Source organism: Cebus imitator, unplaced genomic scaffold (genome assembly GCF_001604975.1).
Source record: "Cebus imitator isolate Cc_AM_T3 unplaced genomic scaffold, Cebus_imitator-1.0 Scaffold353, whole genome shotgun sequence".
Classification (NCBI taxonomy): domain Eukaryota; kingdom Metazoa; phylum Chordata; class Mammalia; order Primates; family Cebidae; genus Cebus; species Cebus imitator.
The window spans coordinates 1276872-1298955 of record NW_016107668.1 but is presented as its reverse complement, the minus strand read 5'-3'; the positions used below and the strand labels follow the sequence as shown (position 1 = coordinate 1298955).

Below are 22084 nucleotides of genomic sequence, written 5' to 3'. Positions count from 1 at the left end.
GGGGCTGGGGACACTCAAGGGAGCTTACGGCCAGGTCAGGGGTAAACAAAACCCACGAAGCAAGGTCACCTTGAGGTGCTGGCACAGCCAGTGCAATAGGCAGTTTCACGGCTGTCTTGGGCACCTCGGCGAGACTCTCCTGCAGTCACCTAACTCACCAAAGCGTCTTCTGGGTAAACGGGTTTCGTGATAGAAGAAAACCACACCCTGTCCTGCCTCCGTCCTGCCCTACCCTTTCTGCCAAGAACCTCATCCTTGTCTCGCCAAAACAATGTGTCCTCCCGGGTGGAAAGCTTTTTGTTTGTTTGCGTAGCGAACTGCTTCTCGTTTGTTTGTGGCTGTACCCATGGGGACCCGGAGTAGAATTTCATATGGGGCCTATTCTTCCTACGCACACCACACTCTGTCCTAGACTGAGGGACAAGGGCTTCTTTGAAAAACTAAATCTAAGTTGAGACCCCAAGGATGAGGGGCAGTGTCTCAGTGGACAAATATATCCTCATCGGGGGAAAGGAAATCAGGGTCATCAGATCACACTACCATTAAATGCTTGAGTCCAAACCTTCTTGGATTCCACATTCACCAAGCAATCTTCTAAATATAATTCCCTTCCCTCAGGAAGGAATGCACTGGTCAAGCGACATCAGCACCCTACTTACTGATAGTTGTTGCTCTCATTGTGAACTGAGAAACAAACGCCCTGACTTTGAGACTTTGTCTCCTGTGTGCCGAACTAGCCTGCGTGACCCCAGCGCGTGCGGACGATCAAACCGTCAGCCACGGAACCTTCACCAGGAGACGGCTACCCCAGACGGAGGGCACCGTACCCCCGGCCTCAGTGTCCACAGGACTCATCGTGAGACATTTAAGAAAACTTTATGCAGGTTTTTATTAATTTATGTGGCTTTTAAATTAACAGCAAGTTACAGCTAGCAATCTATTAAACAGACTTAAAGGAAACCAAAATAGAATGTACACATCCCATAAACTAATATGAAATTATAATTAGGCAGAAAATCATCACTTTTATTAAAACCAACGCTGCACAACATATGCAGGAATCGAAGCCTGATCTTTTTCAGTCAACATCATTTGAGCTAAATGAATTCACAACCCTTCTCACGGTGTGTGTGATCTGCATTGCCGCTGCCAGTGTTTTATAGTTTCTATGATTGATACGGAAGTATGTATTCAAATACTGTCAATTCTATGACAAGGAAAACCTTAAAGGTTCTTTCTTCTTCACAAAACAACAACAACAACTATGGAAGATAATTCTTAATAAAGAGTTCTTAAAAAACAATTTTTAAAAACCTAAACCTACAAGAAAATTGGCCTAAGAAACTTGCAAAAAAGAACTACAAAAGGCCAAGAATACTAAGAAAACTATTCAACCTCACTAGTAATGCAAATTAAAACAAGATACCAGATTAGCAAAGGTTATTTTTTTTAAGTCTTAATGCAAAAAGTTGTCAAGGATTTGTTGAAATGGATACTGTCATATACTGCTGATGAGAATGTAAATTATTACAACTGTTTAAAAGAGAATCTTGACAACTGAAAATTTTGAAGATTCAACCCTTTGTCACAGAAATTTATTCTAAATAAATAACTAGACAAACACAAAAATTTGCATATATTCAAGGATGTTCATCAGAATAGAAAAAAAATTGTAACACTCACTGAATAGTGAAATAATTTATGAAACCATCATAAAATACTGAAGAATATTTAATAACATAGAAAAACATGATGTTAAACAGAAAAAATAAGTAACAAAACTTTATACAGTGTGATCCAATTTTTGTAAAAATGTGAGGTGGATGTGTGTGTGTATGTGTGTGTATATGTGTGAATTGATTAACCCTTTAAAAAAAGACTGAAGTGAAATATCTACATTACTAACAGTGACTAGTCTAGAGGGTGGTATCACTACTAGTTTGTATTAATTTATCTAAACTTTCATCTCTGTTTTCTACAGATGTTACACTGAGTATCTGTTTGTTACATAATCAAGATGAAAATATAAAACTTTCTTGGCTGGGTGCAGTGGCTCACACCTGCAATCCCAGCACTTTGGGAGGCCTAGACAGGCAGATCACCTGAAGTCGGGAGTTCGAGACCAGTCTGGTCAACGTGGTAAAACCCCACCTCTACTAAAAATACAAAAATTAGCCAGGTGTGGTGGCGGGTGCCTGTAATCCCAGCTACTCGGGAGGCTGAGGCAGGAGAATCGCTTGAACCTGGGAGGCGGAGGTTGCAGTGAGCCGAGATCACACCACCGCATTCCAGCCTGGGTGACAGAGCAAGACTGTCTCAAAAAAAAAAATTGTACAGCTGTGTAATGTATTTGTGTTTTAAGTTAAGTGTTACTACAAAAATGTCCAAAAGTTAAAAAGATTAAGTTTATAAAGTAAAAACATTACAGCAAGAGGTTAATTTATTATTCATAAATGTAGCCACGTGTAAGGTGACTCTGCAGGACCGAACACTGAATTCACTCCCCACTCACGCACAGCAGCTGCAGTCCTGCCTGCTCCACTCATGGAAAGTGCCCTTACAGGCGAGCATTTTCCATGTCGTACCATATTGCTGCTGCAGCGTTTCCAGGTTTCAATATGTCCAGATATACAGGTGCTTACCATTGCGTTCACACAGCAGTCAGCACAGGGCCATGCTGGACAGGTTTGTGGCTGAGGAGCAACAGGCTACCTCGTAGAGCCTGTTGTGAAGGAGGCTATGCCATCTGAGTTTGTCCAAGTATCCTCAGCGATGTTCACACAAGGAAATCACCTAATGATGCATTCTCAGAGTATACCACCATCCTGGGCTGTCTGAACCCAGAGCCTACGCCCTCCAACCACCTGGATTTGGGATTGGTTAAACCTAAGAGAAGCCAGCGTGTGTCCTCAAGTCAGTAAAGGCACACTCACCTGCCCCGTCAGGAGTGATGGTTCCCAGTTTCACGGCTAGCGGGTAGCCCATGTCTCTGTAATGCTCCAGCGCGTGCCCATTGCCCCCAGAGCTGTCAAAGAACCACTTTCCGCACAGGACAGAGCCGTCAGTCAGATTCAGCCACAGGTTTTCTCGCAGGTCGCATCTGGCACACTTCCAACCACTGCAAAGCCATTGGAGAGCGGTCAGAGCATCCAGAGAGCGTCGTTTAAAAATTCACCTCTAAGACAACAGAGCGTTTCCAGCAGGCAGGCCACAGCAGAGGCGCGGTGGAATCACAGACACTGGTGCTTCCCCATGTTCTCCCCTTAAAACACTGTTGGCCAGACGCGGGGCTCATGCCTGTAATCTCAGCACTTTGGGAGGCTGAGGCAGGCAGCTCACCTGAGGTCAGGAGTTCGAGACCAGCCTGGACAACATGGAGAAACCCTGTCTCGATTAAAAATACAAAAAATAGCCAGGTGTGGTGGCGTGCACCTGTAATCCCAGCTACTCGGGAAGCTGAGGCAGAGAGAATTGCTTGAACCCAAGAGGTGGAGGTTGCAGTGAGCTGAGATCATGCCGCTGCACCCCAGCCTGGGTGACACAGCAAGATTCTGTCTCAAAAAAAAAAAACAAATTGTTTCTCCCCCAGAATAGCAGGATGACTCAGCACCCTGCCCGCCACCCAGAGGTGGGCTAGCCCCTCCAGCAGCTCTGAGGGGCTTTTTTACTTTCGAAAACTGACACACAGTTGGGGCTGGGACAGGAGCCCATTTCCTTGCAATTCCTCCATGAGACAGAGGAGCTTGACCAAGTTTGAAATATTAAGGATCTTGTGTGTATAAATGGCTAGAGTTCTAAAGCATCAATCACATGGACTACAACTAGTTTATACAAAACCTGACTCCACTGCAAATCTAAATTAGTTAGAAAGGAAACCAATTTGACTAAATGCTAAATGCCAACTATGTGCCAAGTACCTTCCAGAAGTCTCATCATTTAATCCTAATAAACACCTTTCGGCATCACTGTTTTTACGAACAGAGAAACGGAGGCCCAGAAGTCACCCTCGTTTCCTGAGGCCACACAGCAGGTGAACACAGTGCACCTGTCAGGATTCAACCAAATCAGACACATTCCCAATCCATCTGCCTCTGTAATCACACCGGCACCTTGTAAGAGGAGACATGAATGGAGCCCAAAGGCTATTCCAGCCAAAATGTGACAACCGAGGACTTGTGAGTTGGATTCTCCTAAAACAAGACTCTGAGACAAAGCAGTGAAGGAAAATGGCTTGTCTGGGAGGTGATCCCAAGGAAGAGGCGAAGACACAAGAAAGGGCCCGAGCTGCTTCAGGACATGTCAGTGAGCCAAGGTACACTGTGGGCAGCTGGGCTCCGGCCACGTGGGGAACTGCAGGAGACAGGTATCCCGCCTGGAGGGGCAGGAAAATGGGGTATTACTCCACCCACGCCACAGCCACTGGTTTAGGGCTGCCCCAGGAGGAGGGAGGAAGCTTCGCTCCGATGTTTCTGACTGTCCCAGGCACCAGCCGTACTGGCTTTGGCAAGCAGAAAACGCATTCGAGCCAAGGGTCGCAAGTGCTTGCAACTGGCAGCTTCAGGACAGGGAAGGGCCTGGTGTATGGGCTGAGCACGTTCAGCATCTACTACAAAGGTACAGACAATTTCAGAGAGAAGTTTTATATTTACTTTCAATAAAAGGCATCTGGGGCTGGGCACGGTGGCTCATGCCTGTAATCCCAGCACTTTGGGAGGCCGAGGCAGGCAGATCCCCTGAGGTCAGGAGTTCGAGACCAGCCTGACCAACATGGAGAAACCCTGTCTCTACTAAAAATACAAAATTAGCTGGGGGTGGTGGCACATGCCTGTAATCCCAGCTACTTGGGAGGCTGAGGCGGGAGAATCACTTAAACCCAGGAGACGGAGGTTGCGGTGAGCTGGGATCACGCCATTGCACTCCAGCCTGGGCAACAAGAGTGAAACTCCATCTCAAAAATAAAAATAAAAGGCATCTGGTAAGAAAAAATATAACTGCCAATTCAAAAAAGAGAAAACAAATATTCATTTGGCCAGTTTTAGGGAGTAAAGTTCCATTCTGCGACTCGACTCTCACCTTGGAGGAATCCTGACTCCGTTGTCCAGCTGGGTGAGGTTGTTGGCGTATTTGGACACCGGCAATTCATTTTCCCATGTATCTGGGTCCTGCTTTCTGTACGGAGACTTTGAGCTGAGAACGGCATCGCAAGCGATCGTTACCTGTAAGACAAACCCAGATGTGATATAAGAAAACAGTCTGGGAGAATAACAGTTTGCTGGTGAATGCCAAATCCACTAGAATGTGAGTTTAAAGCTGAAGAAATGCACTCAGCAGAGCTGTCACAGGAGCGAGAGCCAGTTTTCCTGCACTGGCCCCGCACCCAGCTCGGCCTGTCCCTGAACTATTGACAGTGGCACAGAGAGCAAGAAACTAGATTCATTTTCTAAGCCCAAGCTTAGAGGTCAGATTTAACAGTTCCTGCCACTTAGCAAGCAGGGTGAAAAGTCGGAGTGAACAGCATACAAGGGTGAAATCAGACATAGGAATGTCCAGGACTTGCCCAAGTGCTGTGTCTCCCTCACAACGAATGTACGCATCTCAACTCATCACACAACGGCATGTGGTCAAGGGCACTCGAATGGCATGGAAGCAGCCTGGCTCCACTTCTTAATCTGGTGCAAATGTGACCCTGGACAGGAACATGCCTGGGTGTCTCTGTGCCAGACCAGTCCCCATCACGAGCAAATCTGTGATGTCCTGCTCGGCACCGACTGACCGCAGGGGAGGAGGGAACAGGCTCTCTGCCTTCTCCCTGCCCCACTGATCCTGGCCAAATGCCTGTTACCAATTTGCTATTGGCTTAATGATGTAAGCTATTTCCAGCTGTCCTTTAAAAACATATATTCTGGTTGCAAGGTAAACTGGTAGAGCTGCTTTGGAAAAGTTTGGAAGTTCATCAAATAGTTAAACAGTTACCGCATGGCCCAGTAATTCTACCATAGGCCTGCACCCAAGAGAAATGAAGATATGTGTCCGCACAAAAACTTGTACACATTGTTCACAATAGCATTATTTATAATAGGCAAAAACTGGAGCTGGGCACAGCGGCTCCTGCCTGTAATCCCAGCACTTTGGGAGGCCGAGGCGGGTGAATCACTTGAGGCCAGGAGTTCGAGACCAGCCTGGCTAACACGGTGAAACTCCAGCTCTACTAAAAATACAAAATTAGCTGGGCATGGTGGCATCCATCTGTAGTGCCAGCTACTCAAGAGGCTGAAGCAGGAGGATCGCTTGAGCCTGGGAGGCAGAGGCCGTAGCGGGCTGAGAATGCACCCCTGCACTCCAGCCCGGGCAACGAGAGACAAACCCTGTCTCAAAAAAAATGTTTAGCAAAAAATAAAAATAATGGAAACAACCCAAAAGCCTATGGATATAACAAATAGAATGTAAGATAAAATGTTGTATATATAATGGAATGTTATTTGGCAGTAAAAAGGAATGAAATATTGATACATGCTACAATATAGATAAACCTTGAAAAGATATTCTAAGTGAAAAAGCCAGTCACAAACAACAGCATATTACATGATGCCGTTTATGTGAAACGCCCGGACTAGGCAAGTCTGCAGAGATGGAAAGTAGATTGCTGAGTGCCGCAGGCTCGGCGTGGAGGAGGCGCTGGAGGACAATGGGGTGTGGGGGTTTTGGTGAGGCAAGAGAAACATTCTAAAATTAGATCGTGCTGATGGATGCCCAACTCTGAATATAATAAAAGCAACTAAATTGCTAAAAAAAAAATTAACAAAATATGTCATCTAAATCACTAATATCCTGCACAATGAGCTGACCATTTTCCCCTGAGTGGTACTTCCCCATGTGTCTAGGTCCTGGCATCTGACCCTAGAACCAAGGAAGAAACGAGGAACAATGGAGGAAGTGCCCTCAGCGGCCACGTCACCCCACCTCGCCCACAGGTGAGTCCCAAGAGCCGCGTGTCCACTCCACCCCAGCCCTCCTGGTCCTGGCCACCGTCGTGGTTCCCCCACGGCTGCACGACAGCCACCTCACAGCGGCCTTTCCTCTGCCCTGCCCTCCTCTCTGCACGGCAGCCAGGGTGATCTGCTGTGAAAACTACATCCTAGCCTTCCCCAGCTTAAAACTCTCCGAGGTTATACTGACCACTGCTGATGAACAACACTGAGCTCCTCAGCCAGGAACAAGGAGGGGTCCCTGGCCTCAACAAGCTTATAATCCTTAGAGATCAGGATACAGTTAAGCCTTTCAAAGCAGATCCTCCCGTTTGTCTCCCGCCACAAAGGCTGCTGCATAATTCGCTTTTTCTTTCCATTATGAAAACTCATCTCCCATCACCTTCACAAGTGCTCACAGAAAAGGGAGCTGAGGTCACCACAAGCCGCTTCCAGGCTTTATGGGTTTGGGACGCGCCACCTCAGCCCTTCTAGCCAGGACTTCTTCCTCGCTCCTGACTGAGGAGCCCAGGGTCGTCGGTCAGCAGTGGTGAGAGTTTGGAGTGGAGAAGGGCAGGACCTGAGCTTCACAGCAGATCACCCTGGGGCTGTGGGGCAGAGGGCGGAAGGCCACAGTAAAGAGGCCGTGTGTGGCCCCCTCATCTTTCCAGTCTGACCTGTCATAGCCCCCTTGTTTGTTTCACCAACTACCTGAATCACGTCTGTGTCCTCCTGAGGACAGCCTCCGCCCCTCCTAGATCTTCTCTAAGCGTCTGGTTTGCAGTGCACCTGGACTCTGAACAAGACTCAGACAGAATACTTCTCCTTTGTCTTTGAACATCTTCCTGGCTGACAACCAATAAAATCCTTAGTCTTCTGCGCCTATAAAACACTGACCCAGTGTTTTCAGAGTATCATCCAGAATCACTTAAAGGCCCTTTTCATGGGTGACAGCTGAAGGTCAGGATCCATCATCCCGTAATCACACTGTGAATCCTTTTTCCCGGGGTACGTTATCCGAAGTGAAGCGAAAAGACCTTGGTACTAGCCCGGGCTCCATCCCAAGCCGTCAGAAGACTCCAGTTCAGTTCTGCACTGGAACTAGCTCAAACTGGCTCATAAGAGGCCAGCTTTAAATTTTAGGAAATTTGGCAAGGTGGTTGCTAAACACAGCCATTATAAAACATTAAATCATACAAACTTACAACTAAATAAAATGTTTTTGAAAAGGTGACATGGAATCAAAAATTCTTCACTTCCTAGTTGTTTTACTGTATCTTCTTACGATCTATGCGCTCTGGAGGTTTTCTTTACATACATGTCAGCTGCGTGCTGGAAATTCTGTGTAACGGTCTGCTACTGCCAATCTCTTTCCAACACCGAATTCACATGACAGCCGGAAGTCAGCCATGGTGAGAGTATTTATACCATGGAATCAGCAGACACAGCAAAACAGGGCGTCTCCCCTAGGGAGCCCGTTGTAAACATTCACAAGCAAACCACTGCTCCAATTGCTGGTGTCAAAAATGAAGGCATTGGATTCGAGGCTCCAAGTTCCCTGCTGAGCTCACAGGGCTCTGACTCTGTGAACCCGGCATCACCAGGGGCGGCTTAACGTTCTGGTGGAAACTACAGACTAACTCTCTGAAACTGAAATTCTTCTGTGCCCAGACGCTCAGGAGATGAAGGAAGAACCTGGTGAGGTGCTTTGAGCTCAATACGTTTTGTCATTCAAAAGTTTAAAAAGAGAATTGTCATCGCCAAAAATGTGGCAAAAGCATGAAAAGAAAATATAGTAGCTTCTAGGTAGATAAACCCATCCGTTCCCAGGAGGCAGGCCCAGGCTCTGCCTGTAATGCCCCCACCCTCATCTTCCAAATAATCCTCTCTTCTTCTCTCATTCTTAAAGTATTTAATACTGAAAGATTCTATATTAAAAATGATTATATATCTTGCTGGATTCAGATGTCTATGGCACTTCTTTTATTTTAAATAAGAGTATTCACATTTCAAATTATAATCCAAGTACAACAATAAGAAAAGGTTTTTTTCTTAACTTTTTTTAACATAAAGTCTTATTCATGAGGGAGTGAAAGGAAAATAATTTATCATAACATTGATTCACAATATGTGTCTTCTCTTCTGACAGCAGAAATAATAGTTATATTAAACAAGGCAGTAAGAACTCTCAGTATTACAGAAATATAAGCATCCATATATAATTTCAGGTAATGGGATGAGGTGAGGCCATTGTGTCCACTAACATATTTTATCCTTGGTAACGGCCACATGAGTCAACACGGAATTGGAGAAAGCAAAGGTAATTTAATTCTGCGTGCCATACTGAACACTGTGCACTTAGAACTAAACGAAGAGGAACAATAAATAAATATACACAAAATTCTCATTTCTATGGTCTTAGATATAAGGTGGATTGGAGCAAAAGAGAATGAATGGTGGAAACCTTAGTATCTAATGACAAGGAAACCCCACGCACACATGTCCCCTCTCGGCAGGGCAAGCGAGGAGATGGCAGCAGAGAGAGTCTCGCAGAAGACCCTGGGACCTCACGAGCTGGCTTTGGTTCCGGCCTAGTCCAAGGAGGGAAGAACGGACAGGCGAGTCTAAACCCAACCCACCCTGACCCGCTGCCATCTGTGGCCAGGCTCTGGGAAGCCAAGGTGTGCACAGAGTGGAAAGAGGAAAAGAAACAGGAGACGAGAAAAAACAAGGAAAGAGGGCAAGTGGCACAGGCACGAGAGGGCAGGAGCGAGAGTGGGGACGGTCAGGGTCCTCGGGGGCTCTGCGTGCCCACTCCCGGCGGGTCCTCGGGGGCTCTGCGTGCCCACTCCCGGCGGGTCCTCGGGGGCTCCGTTTGCCCACTCCCGGTGGGTCCTCGGGGGCTCTGCGTGCCCACTCCTGGTGGGTCCTTGGGGGCTCTGCTCTGCGTGCCCACCCCCAGCCTGCGAGAACCAGAAGAACCAAACCTGCCTCCCTGTCTCACTGCCAGCAGCTCCAGCTTCACGTTGAGAAAATCAAGGTCCCTCCAAAAAACTGGATTAGGAAGAAAAGAGAAGGGAAGAGGAGGCCGAACCTCACAGCTAGAAATATCTAAAACCTAGAAAGAGGTCTTCGTTCCCACAGGGAGTGAAACGGAAAAGAAGGTTGGTGCTCCCAGGGCTCCCGCGGACCTGTGCTTTGTAAATGCTTGGTTCTTTCTGTCACTGCGCTGCTATTGTTTCAGCAGTGGGCATGTTACATGGAAGGCCCACATAATAAACATGATAAAAAGACTCTCATCTCCCGATCAGAAAAGAGTCCCTCTCCAGCAGTCCCTGCAGCTCTGGGGTGTACGGTTTGAAAATCTAAGGAACAGACAGTGATTCAGGAGGCAAGAAGCCAGCCCAACCTGGAGACCAGCCTAATGAGCCACGAGGCCCAAACAGCAGCGAGGTAAGAGAGCAAAAGGCCCAGAGCTACTGAAACGTGAGCCTGCAGGACCCCGTCACAGAACAGAAGAGGTGACCCGGCGCGGTGGCTCACGCCTGTAATCCCCGCACTTTGGGAGGTTGAGGCGGGTGGATCACCTGAGGTCAGGAGTTCGAGACCAGCCTGACCAACATGAAGAAACCCCGTCTCTACTAAAAATACAAAAATTAGCCGGGCATGGTGATGCACACCTGTAATCCCAGCTACTCAGGAGACTGAGGCAGGAGAATCACTTGAACCCAGCTGCTCAGGAGGTGAAGGTCGCCGTGAGCCGAGATGGCACCACTGCACTCCAGCCTGGACAACGAGTGAAATTCCGTCCCAAAAAAAAGAGACGAGGTGTGCGCACGTGCGGGCCAGCGCTACTGAAAAGTGAGCCCGCAGGACCCCATCAGAGAAGAGGAGAGGTGTGCCCGCGTTCACGCTCATTCTCACGCTTGTCAGTCCAGCCGCTCTCCCCACCCCACCCCTGCACCCGCCCCTGCACACACACACACGTGCGCACGCACACACACCTGACACAGAGCCACACGCATGTAGCTAGCCGCCGCGCACACTCACTGACCAGGGCTGGTAACTCCTCAATATTTGGTAGTGCTATTTCATAGTGATCTGGGAATATAACAAGTTTGGCTTCATCTTCATATTCATAATCGTCGCTATTTAAATCGTCATCAGTATCTAGATCTGAGGAGGAAACAAAAACAGAGAACAAGAAGTGAGGAAAGCAGCATCCCACTCTGCTCTGGGGAAAGCCACAAGTCCAGGGCGAGGCGATCCCAAGGGTGTGACATCCTCAGCCTGCTCCTCTGACATGGCAGGCCATCGTCCCAAACCAGCAACAGCTCCCTGCCCAGCTTTTCTAAGTTGTGAACACTTACTTATCAGTGACTGATGTATGAAGAAGACTGAGCCATTCCATAAAGCTTTACACTTAAAATAGACCAATGTGCAAGATACTCAAAGAATTTCTCAGAAAGAAAATGTCTTAGAAATTCCTAAAAAGGAAAGGATTGGGAATTCCGCTGTCAGGTACCCAGCTCCTGATTTCACAATAGGCTGGAACAGTTGTTTGTTTTTTGGGGTGTTTTTTTTTTTTTTTGCAATATCATAATATGAAAGTATGGTTTTAGAGTTGATGCACTTAGGTTCAAGTCTGGCTCTAAAACATAATGTCACTTTGGGCAAGTCACAAAGTCTCTCAGCCTTAATTTTCCCATTTCTTGCATGGAGATAATGGCATATATCTCACATAGTTTATGCCGGAGATAAACAAGAACAAGAGACCTGGCAATATAATAGGTAGTCAGTACATGTTAGCTATAATTTAAAAACAGAATCTCACTCTTGCTCTCTCCCTCTCCCTTTCTTAGAGGGTTGAGTTACTGCATAGTAGACCAGAGGGGGAAGCCCTATAATGTGAGCGGTCAGATTGTCCTTGGCTGCGGAGAATGATCGGTAAGAAAGAAGAGCTCCTTGGCCAGGTGCGGTGGCTCACACCTGTAATTCCAACACCTCGGGAGACCGAGGTGGGTGGATCATGAGGTCAAGAGAATGAGAGCATCCTAGCCAATATAGTGAAACCCTATTTCTACTAAAAATACAAAAATTAGCTGGGCGTGGTGGCGTGCGCCTGTAGTCCCAGCTACTCGGGAGGCTGAGGCAGGAGAATTGCTTGAACCTGGAAGGCGGAGGTTGCAGTGAGCTGAGATCACACCACTGCACTCCAGCCTGGGCGACAGAGCGAGACTCCATCTCAGAAAGAAAGATGAGCTTCTCTAGCCTGTTATCCATCAAGTTGTCACCTCTTTGCTCGGCTCATCTCTGGTAAAGATTAAATGAAGGCTCAAGGAAATGTCTTGTCACAATATTTACATAGACATTTCAGCATCACTTTCACAGGGATGCCAGCATCCCAGATCATGTTTGTATATTTATGCTTGGAACTATGGTGACAAAGAGTTAGTGAGTTATATTCCACTCACATGCACACAAACAGGCACACAAACACACAGAAACGTGGGCTCTACAGACAAAGTTATTTCACTTATTGAAGCAGCCACCTGAGAACCAAAGGGTCCACGCTGTTATTACTTAGACCCAGTATATGTTTGTGTACAGCTCTGCTCTTAAATTCCCAAAGGCAGGGCAGCTTGTAATAAGTGAACAAATAAGATACAGCTAAAATGAAGTCTAAGCCTTTTTTTGTTCTTGGAGGCAGGGTTTCACTCTGTTGCCCAGACTTGAGCGCAGTGGTGTATCATAGCTCTCTATAACATCCAACTCCCAAGCTCCAGCTATCCTCCCACCTCAGCCTCCTGAGAAGCGAGGACGGCCGGGCCTGGCTTATTTTTTATTCTTTGTAAAGACAGGGTCTCACTATGTGACTCAGGCTGGTCTCAAATACCTAGCCTCAAGTGACCCTTCCCACCTCAGCATCTCAAAATGCTGGGATGAAAGGTGTGAACCGCCACATCTGGTCTAAATGTTTTAATAAAAGACTCTAAACAGTAAAAGTCAGAAATACCAAAATAAAGAGCCAAACCAAACAACACTGCTAGGGAGCTACAGAAGAGAAGGTCATTTGACAAAAGGTCATTTTAAAGAAGATTCTGTGAGTTTCGGCAGTAACTAAAGGCATTTCCTTCAAGGATAGAATTCAAAGAAAGATTCTATATGTTATAAAAATGTGAATGCTTCAATATCTATAACTTCTTAAGCTGGAATCTAAATGTTTAATAAAAATAGTATTCAACCCAATTTAATATTATTTAAGTCATAGTTTAGACTTTAGGCTACATAGAAACAGAAACGTTTATGCTATGTTAATGCTAAAAATACAAAATTCATCTTCACTGTAAAGACTTTATATTATGCTCATAGACAAAAATGAGAAGGAAACCTAAACAAATGAAAATAATGAATGAATGAGCTTTATTCTTGAATCTTTCTTTATTATAATACTGTATATATAACAATGTTAAGTAACCAAAGCATAAATCTTGTGATTTTGTATGCAGATTCAGCTCATATATTATGTCTCTTTTCCACAGAAAACATGCTCATTTAAAGTTAATTTAATGAGCATAAAAAAAAAAAAAAATCCTTGGCCAGGCATGGTGGCTCACACCTGTAACCCCAGCACTTTGGGAGGCCAAGGCAGGCGGATCACGAGGTCAAGAGATCGAGACCAACCTGATCAACATGGTGAAACCCTGTCTCTACTAAAAAATACAAAAATTAGCTGGGCATGGTGGCACGTGCCTGCAGTCCCAGCTGCTCCGGAGGCTGAGGCAGGAGAATTGCTTGAACCCGAGAGGCGGAGGTTGCAGTGAGCCAAGATCGCGCCACTGCACTCCAACCTGGCACCTGGCGACAGAGCAAGACTCTGTCTCAAAAAAAAAAAAAAAAAAGTCCTACTCTGGTATTTGCTAGCTACGTAACTCTAGAAAATTTATTTCTAAGTTCATTTTTCTCATGAGTAAGACACACATATTATCTACCCCACATGACTGTTAAAAGCGGATTAAACAAGATAAAGTGTTAAGGCCAGTGCAGGATCTGGTAGGTTCTAGGGGACTCCACAAACGACTGCCGCCATCCCCACCCCCTTTGCCGCCTCCTCCCTATTCCTGAAACGAGCACAAGTGAAAGCGCCTTCCCTTTTCCCTTCCCTTTGGGTGCAAGACCACGGCACCATGTGGGGACCTTCTATGAAATCTGAGCATCCAGAGGGTATGACCTTCAACTTCTTCTAGACTGTACGCTCAGAGAGCAGGAAATGAGTCTTACCGCCCTGTCCCTAGCCCCTGTTCTGTGCCCGGCACACACCACACTCTCTGTAAGTGTCTGTGAACGGGACTTCAGGAAGCCAACAACATCAACGTGCTAAAAACAACAGCAAAACAGGAAGATCAAAAGAGCTGCGCTGCATTTTAACTGGCAACTCCTGTGTAAGAAGACGCAAGACTGCTGCCATGCAAAAAAGTAGAACTGTTGTGCCTCTTTACACTTAGCTGACGTTTACTTTTATTTTATTTTATTTATTTTATGTTTTCGAGACGGAGTCTCGCTCTGTCGCCCAGGCTGGAGTACAGTGGCTCCATCTCAGCTCACTGCAACCTCCGCCTCCCGGGTTCAAGCGATTCTCCTGCCTCAGCCTCCTGAGTAGCTGGGATTACAGGCACCCACCACCACGCCCAGTTAATTTTTGTATTTTTAGTAGAGACGGGGTTTCACCGTGTTGGCCAGGCTGGTCTTGAACTCCTAACCTCGTGATCCGCCTGCCTCAGCCTCCCAAAGTGCTGGGATTACAAGCATGAGCCACCGTACCTGGCCATACTTCTATTTTTAATTCAATGGAATGGAAGAGGGGCATGATCTTTCCCAAAAAATTTAATCCAAATTAGGGAAAAGTCCACCAGAGGCAACCTATGTTCTGATTTAGCGGACAAATCTACGGTTCCTCCTGAACAAATACAACCCCACAGCCCTAATAAAACCAAGATTTCCACATGTCTTTAAATCATGTCTCGTCACCCCAAAAATATTTAGTTGAAAAACCTACAGAGTAACCATGCCCTAGGGGGCCCATCCTCTCCTCAGCTGCTACATTCTATCTGGCTCTTACGTGGCAATACCCAAGAGAGCTTTCTCCAAGTTAAAAAATAATCATAATACAAAAAACAAAAGGCCGGGCACCGTGACTCATGCCTGTCATACCAGCACATTGGGAGGCCGAGGCAGGTGAATCAAGAGGTCAAGAGATCGAGACCATCCTGGCCAGCATAGTGAAACCCCATCTCTACTAAAAATACAAAAATTAGCAGGGCGTGGTGGCACACACCTGTAGTCCCAGCTACTTGGAAGGCTGAGGCCGGAGAATCACTTGAACCCGGGTGGCGGAGGTTGCAGTGAGCCAAGATCCTGACGCTACATACACTCCAGCCTGGCGACAGAGTGAGACTCCACCTCAAAAAAAAAAAATTCTTCCCCAACTCTGCTTCGACAGTAGTCCGGGGATCTGAGGAGAAGCGGCCGGGAATGCCCATTTCCCCAGGACACCCAAGCTGTGAAGGACAGGGTGGGGACGAATGGTCCCTGCACAAAGCCACAGCCTGATTCCCAGGTCAGAGTTCTCCCAGCCTGACCGTATTAACTATAACTGTTGGAGGCACGTGTCTGTCCAAGGGCTGCATCATCTAACCAACTCTTTACCTTCAGGAGAAGGTACAGGGGGAAGGCCTCTTCAGCACAGAACTTATTCTCTCTCCCACTTCAGAAAGAAAGAGCAAATGCGGTTTATTTGAACCTTCTGGTTATCAGAGGCGCAGATGAAGTTTCTGAACAGGCCCATTAGCGAAACTTTGCACACATTTCCTATTTTCAGTCCATTTCTCAGCAAGTTTGAACACTGGTCTAAGCTAAAAGCAGTGGAATTTGAGTTCTCTGAGGTGAAGCGGCAGATCCTTGGAAGTTCCCCTCTTCAGACACAGAACCGAACTCCTTACTCCTGCTTGTGAAAACTGGGGCAGGCTCCATAAATATGTAAATATTTCACACTGTTTTTTATGATGTATCAAACATATGTTTTTTGTCTGTTTGTTTGAGACAGTCTCGCTCTGTCGCCAGGCCGGAGTACAATGGCACCATCTCGGCTCACTGCAACCTCTGCCTCCTGGGTTCAAGCAATTCTCCTGCCTCCGCCTCCAGCGTAGCTGGGATTACAGGCACGCACCGTCACACCCAGCTAACTTTTGTATTTTTAGTAGATACGGGGTTTCACCATGTTGGCCAGGCTGGTCTTGATCTCCTGACCTCGTGATCCACCTACCTCGGCTTCCAAAGTGTTGGGATTACAGGCGTGAGCCACTGCACCCGGCCCCATAAATGGTATTTTTTAATTAAATGCATTAGCAGTTATTTACGTATCTACGCAAATTTGTAGCTTTATTGTAAAATATATACATGGAATTAGGCCAGAATCACGTTGTGAACTGTAGGGTGTTCCTTGGAGAATCCAGAGCTCTGTTACCTCCCACTTCTCTGCTGTCTCTTTCATGTCAGCCTATGCCGCAAACTCACCAGCATTCATATTTTTGCAAGTTACCTTTCTAGCTGAACTCTCCCAGGTCACAGGACCCCTAAGCATCCCAGCATCTTTTTCACAGCAACCCTAAGCCAAAAGAAATGCCTAATGGTTCTGTTTATTTAGTAATTAGATCCAAAAAAATCTTGGTAAGTATGTATGTTCTAACAACCAATTAACCATTTGAAAAAAAAAAAAATACATGTAAGTTGAAAGAAAAAAATTTCCTTTCATTCCACAGTCGCCACAGCTCCTCGCTGATGGGATGTGCACCTGCTGGCTGACACGCAGCTTCTCTCTGTGTCGGATCAGCTGCTGCCACACTGATTTCCCATTTCACACTGATTTTCCGGTCTGCTTGACTTTTACCACAGAAGCCACTTAAAAAAAACCAGCTTTTCAAAGATAGGAAGTTATCGGAAGGAATACAGGGTAACCTAATGGTAAAAGTACATTGTGTTTAGTTCATGCAAAGGTTGAGCATCACTAGGCTCTCTCAGAGACTTAAAATATGCCTCAGGGCCCTGGTGAGCTCACGGTAGCACTCCAGGGGCCTCAGAACACGGCTTGGGAGCCAGAGGGTTAATAGGTCCCTAGGGACCACAGGGAAAAAAATCTAAAAGCTTTATATGTGTACAGACAGTCACTGGGAGGGTACACTATACACACAAAGAGGCACCCACAGAAAATGTGACTCTGGAGTCAGTAACCAAGAGGCTAGGATACGGGGAAGAGAGGGGAAAAAAACTTAATTTTCACCAAACAGCCCTTTATAACTTCTCAATTTTAAGCTTTACCCATGAGGTACATATTGGAAAAAATTTTAATTCTAAATATTTTTAACGTATAGAATTTAAATGATTTTTCAATTGCCAATAATTGTGGTTGCTGGTTTAAAAAAAATGGAAGCAAAAGCTAGAGCTGAGGTCATTTGACTTGAATGAACATCAAAGTAATGTGGAGGAAGAGTGATTTGCCACTGAGAGGCAAGGTGGTACTCAGGACACGGGGCAGCCATTGGCACCAGCCAGTGGCCTCAGCTTCCCTTATAAAATCAATTGCAGGTTGCAACCAAATAATTCAATGGCTTCAATGTCACTGTTGAGCCAACGGAAAAGGAATTATTTATTCACAGTCATCAAATGAATGGGAAGAAAAACCTCCATCCAAGACAAAGCATTGGCCACCTACAGCTGTTCCATGAAGCAGAAGAAGAAGCATCACAACTTCATTTCAGTACCAGTGAAACAGCACCTCCTAGTCATAACATAACAGAGAAACTGCAAGACAGCTCTGAGTTATCCTCCTCTCCAGGAGAACCCACCCCAGCATCCCTTTGAGGGGAGTCTGTGGCAGAGGCTACCAGCTGCCTCGTGACACCCGCTGTCCCCTGCTTCCTAATCAGAGACTCCAAACTTTACTCAGCGAAGGCAGCTGGTGGGCTTTCCAGCCTCCTGTGCAGTGAGGTATGGCCACATGACCAAGATCTGGCAGAGAGGCGTAAACTGACTGGGGCTCTGTGAGAAGGCCGACAAAAGCAAGGTGACTCTGCTGGGAGATTAGACGACTTTCTCCTTCCCCTTTCCTCTTTCATGCTTTCCAGAATCAGGATGCAATGGCTGGCATTCCAGTACCCATTTTGGACCGTGAGGTGACCATGAGTTGGGAAATCACAGGCCAGGATGGAGGGGAAGCCGGAATGTGGGAAGAGGCTAGGTCCCTGGAGAACATGAGGCCACCATGTCACCCCACACACTGTTTCCCAGCATCCTCCACATGACAGCAAAATAAGCATCTATCTTGTTTAAAGTTACCATAATCAGTTGGGCACAGTGGCTCACACCTGTAATCCCAGCACTCTGGGAGGCCAAGGCAGGCAGTCCAGGAGTTCGAGACCAGCCTGGCAACATGGCAGAACCCTGTCTCCACCGAAAAACACAGAAATTAGCTGGGCGTGGTGGTGCATGCCTGTGGTCTCGGCTACTCGAGAGGCTGAGGTGGGATGATGGCGCTAACCCAGAAGGCGGCTGAGTTTGCAGTGAGCCATGATTGTGCCACCGCATTCCAGCCTGAACGACCTATTGAGACGCTGTCTCAAAAATAAATAAATAAAGCTACCAGTGTTTTAAGTTTTCTGTTACACAAACCAGATGTAATCCTAATACACAGCCCATCACTGAAAGTGATGTACAGGTCACATCAACTCAGAGGGCTGGGACCAACGTGACAAGACAAAAGTGCCTGTCCAGGAGACGAGCTGAGTGGCTTTAAATCAGAGCTTGCAAAAAAATGAAGAGTTCCTGGCCAGGCCCAGCAGCTTGCACATGTAATCCCAGCACTTCGGGAGACCTCAAGGTCTTTAGGGAAGAAGACACAAAAGCTAAAGGCCAAGGCCAGCTAACTTCTTCATTCAACCAAAGAAAATAATAAAAATTAACAACGGTAAGTCAAAATGTTCAGTTATGTCTGCTTTCAAGAAGATCCTGCTGATGTCACTTAATTCAAACGAAATCACATGATCTATATTAGTAAAAAGAGCTGGATGACTCATAACCAAAGCATCAGAAGGTATTCAGTAGTTTCAGCTTTGGGTTTCAGGCTAGCCTGGTTTGGGTTTGGTTGGTTAAATTGGGTTGTGGACCAAAGGCAGGTTGAGAAGTAAGGAAGACTGGCCAGGGCAGAAAAGCCAACTGCAGAGAAGCCTCACACAGAAAAGCATGAGCTGGGAAGCAGGGGAGACGGTAAGCCTGGATCCCGCACAGAGCGACCGAGAACCAAGCCGGGAAAGAAGCTCACCTCCACAACAGTCTTCAATGGCTTCACTTTTCAAATAATTAATGTGTCTTTTCATCACAATAACATGTTTGTTATACAAAAAGCTTAAATATAGATAAGCAAAAAGACGAAAATCAGAATCACTTCCATTCTATGACCGGGAAAGACCTACTATCAACAGTTGGAATATTCTTCTCGATTCTTCCAATTCCCAGGTATGTATGTACATGTATGAATGTGTATGTAGAAGCGTGTGCACACACAGATATACATGCGTGCACACATACGCATACGTCTGTTCTCTATACACATGTGTATACATGTATGGCATTGTTTTACAAAAATGAAATCATACTAAGGACACTATTTTGCAAGTCCTCCCAAACAATAATCGGAGGCATTCAGGCACATAAACTTGTTTGGCCAAATATTATCAAACCACTTTTTTGCTTGAGAAAAGCATATCAGAAGCTTAATATAAACTATGGCCATAATTATATGATATAGAAATCAGTAGTCATTTGCATAGACAAATCTGGCTCTTCTGAATAACGGAAATTTTCACATCCACCATTAACCAAACACTAGAGCTGTAATTATTGCAGGCAAGGTCCACTGGTGCTAAAATTAGTGAGTAAAACTTTGAGGGGAAACAAGATATTTGGCACAGTCTCAAAGTATCATGCTTGAAACATTTCTTAATCACACTATAACTTTACAGTGAAGAAACCCAGCAGACGCTACCTTAACGCTGCTCAAGTTCAACGTCACCAGTGTGACAGCTTGCCCATGTCACACACCCGACACCATGCACTGCAAAGGGTAGCCTACGGCTGCAGGGTTCTTTCCAAAATGCTTAGCTTCATGAGAAAACATCAGATAACAGCAAACTGAGGTCTATTCTACAAAATACCTGGCCAGCACTCTTCAAAAGTGTCAGATCACTAGAGACAAAGAAAAACTGCAGAACAATGAGAGTCTGGAAAGGATTACACAAACACGACAGCTACAGACGACGTGGAACCCTGGACGGGACCCCACAACAAAGAAAGGACAAAAATCAGGAAATCTGAATGAAGACTGCCGTTTGACTAATTTTAAAAAGAAAAAGGAAAAAAACGCCTTTTCTTTTCCTGAGAGACAGGGTCCCGCTCTGTCGCCCAGGCTGGAGTGCAGTGGCACAATCATAGCTCACCGCGGCCTTCACTTCCTGGGCTCAAGCAATCCTCCTGCCTCAGCCTCCCAAGTCACTGAGACTACAGACATACTACCACACCCAGCTAATTTTTTCATTTCTGGTTAGGGACAGGGCCTTTTTATGTTACCCAGGCTGATCTCAAACTCCTGGGTTCAAGCAATCCTCCTGCCTCAGCCTCCCAAAGTGCTGGACGTACGGGCGTGAGCCACTGCGAGGGGCAGCTATTTAAAGTCAGCAAATTTGGCCAGGCGCAGTGGTTCACACCTGAAATCACAGCCAAGGCAGGTGGATCACCTGAGCTCAGGAGTTTGAGACCAGCTTGGGCAACATGGTGAAACTCCGTCTTTACAAAAAACACAAACAATTAGCCAGTTGTGGTGGTGTGTGGCTGTGGTCTCGGCGACTCAGGAGGATGAGGTGGGAGAATGGTGTGCGCTTGAAAGGTGAAGGCTGCAGTGAGCCAAGATGGCACCGCTGCCCTCCAGCCTGGGCAGGAAAGCCAGACCTTGTCTCAAAAACTAAAAATATGCAGTAAACAGACCAGAAGCAGAGCTTTCATTACTCTCTAGTCACTGTAAGTATAACTGCTTCAAAGCGGTAAACCCAACTAAGAGGGCTAAAAGCACACTTCACTGGTAGCTAAATGCAAAGTGGAGGCAGGCTTTTAAATCGGTGCCTCTTATCCTTAAATTGCACCGCAATAAACAATCTATTACTCCAAATCAAAGATGCACATGAATCTGCACACATACACACACAAACATAAAATCTGAGCATGCTACGGATAACTATTTACCTAAAAAAATCTTGGAATTCCTCCTTTTTGGTAAAGCTCCACCAGACGCCCCTCTTACCTTCTGAAAAGGAAACAAAAGATCATTAAAATGCAGCCTATAAAATACACATATTTGTGGGGGAAAAGCACATCTCAGAGGTTCCTAGTTTTTACAGAAGGCCAAGAAGAAATATCCCCTCTAGATAAGCAATTCCAGGATAAACAGGAACTGACCCAGGTCAATGCAGGTAGGTGAAGGGCAATGCTATCCTTCTGCTGATTTTTATCAAGTGATAAAGAAAGCACTTCTGGAAAGAGAAATGGAAACCGAGGATCAAGGTGAAATCGATGCTTAAACTTCAAATCAGCACCTGCTCCCAGGCGGGCAGGGGTCCAGACCTGATAATGAAAGACTCAAGAAAGATGACGGGGCTCCAGGAGGGGCGGGTCTTATTCTCCTGCTTACCCCGTGGGTCTCCAGTGCTTGGCACTGGGCATGCTGAACAACTGTTGTCAAATGGCTTAATAAATATCGATAGTCATTAACAGTCTGGTCATATGAAATCTCAATCTAACCTCCCTAAACATTTCTGGAGCACCCACAAGTGGCTATGAGCACCTTCCTAAGGAGGGTGTATTTTCTACGTGTGGTAGAAGTCATCAGTAGTAATGAAATAAAATGCCCATCAAGTGGTAATACAAAAGAGGCCATTCATCTGATGCTCGCACAAAACATTTTCCTCTCAAATCAATTATGATACCAAACCCTATTCCAAGCAGCCACTGGTGCCGAG

At 46.1% G+C, this 22084-nt stretch overlaps 1 protein-coding gene across 2 annotated transcripts in view; it reads right to left on the bottom strand.

Moving 5' to 3' along the window:
- USP13 (ubiquitin specific peptidase 13) overlaps positions 1-22084 on the bottom strand; it is a 128096-nt gene that overhangs the window by 71370 nt on the left and 34642 nt on the right. For both annotated transcript variants that reach the window (XM_017506313.2, XM_037730566.1), the window contains exons 3-6: positions 21312-21372; positions 11020-11141; positions 5074-5216; positions 2934-3118 (exon numbers count right to left, since the gene is read on the bottom strand). In XM_017506313.2, the coding sequence (XP_017361802.1) occupies positions 2934-3118; positions 5074-5216; positions 11020-11141; positions 21312-21372 (511 nt within the window). The remainder of the gene's footprint in view (positions 1-2933; positions 3119-5073; positions 5217-11019; positions 11142-21311; positions 21373-22084) is intronic.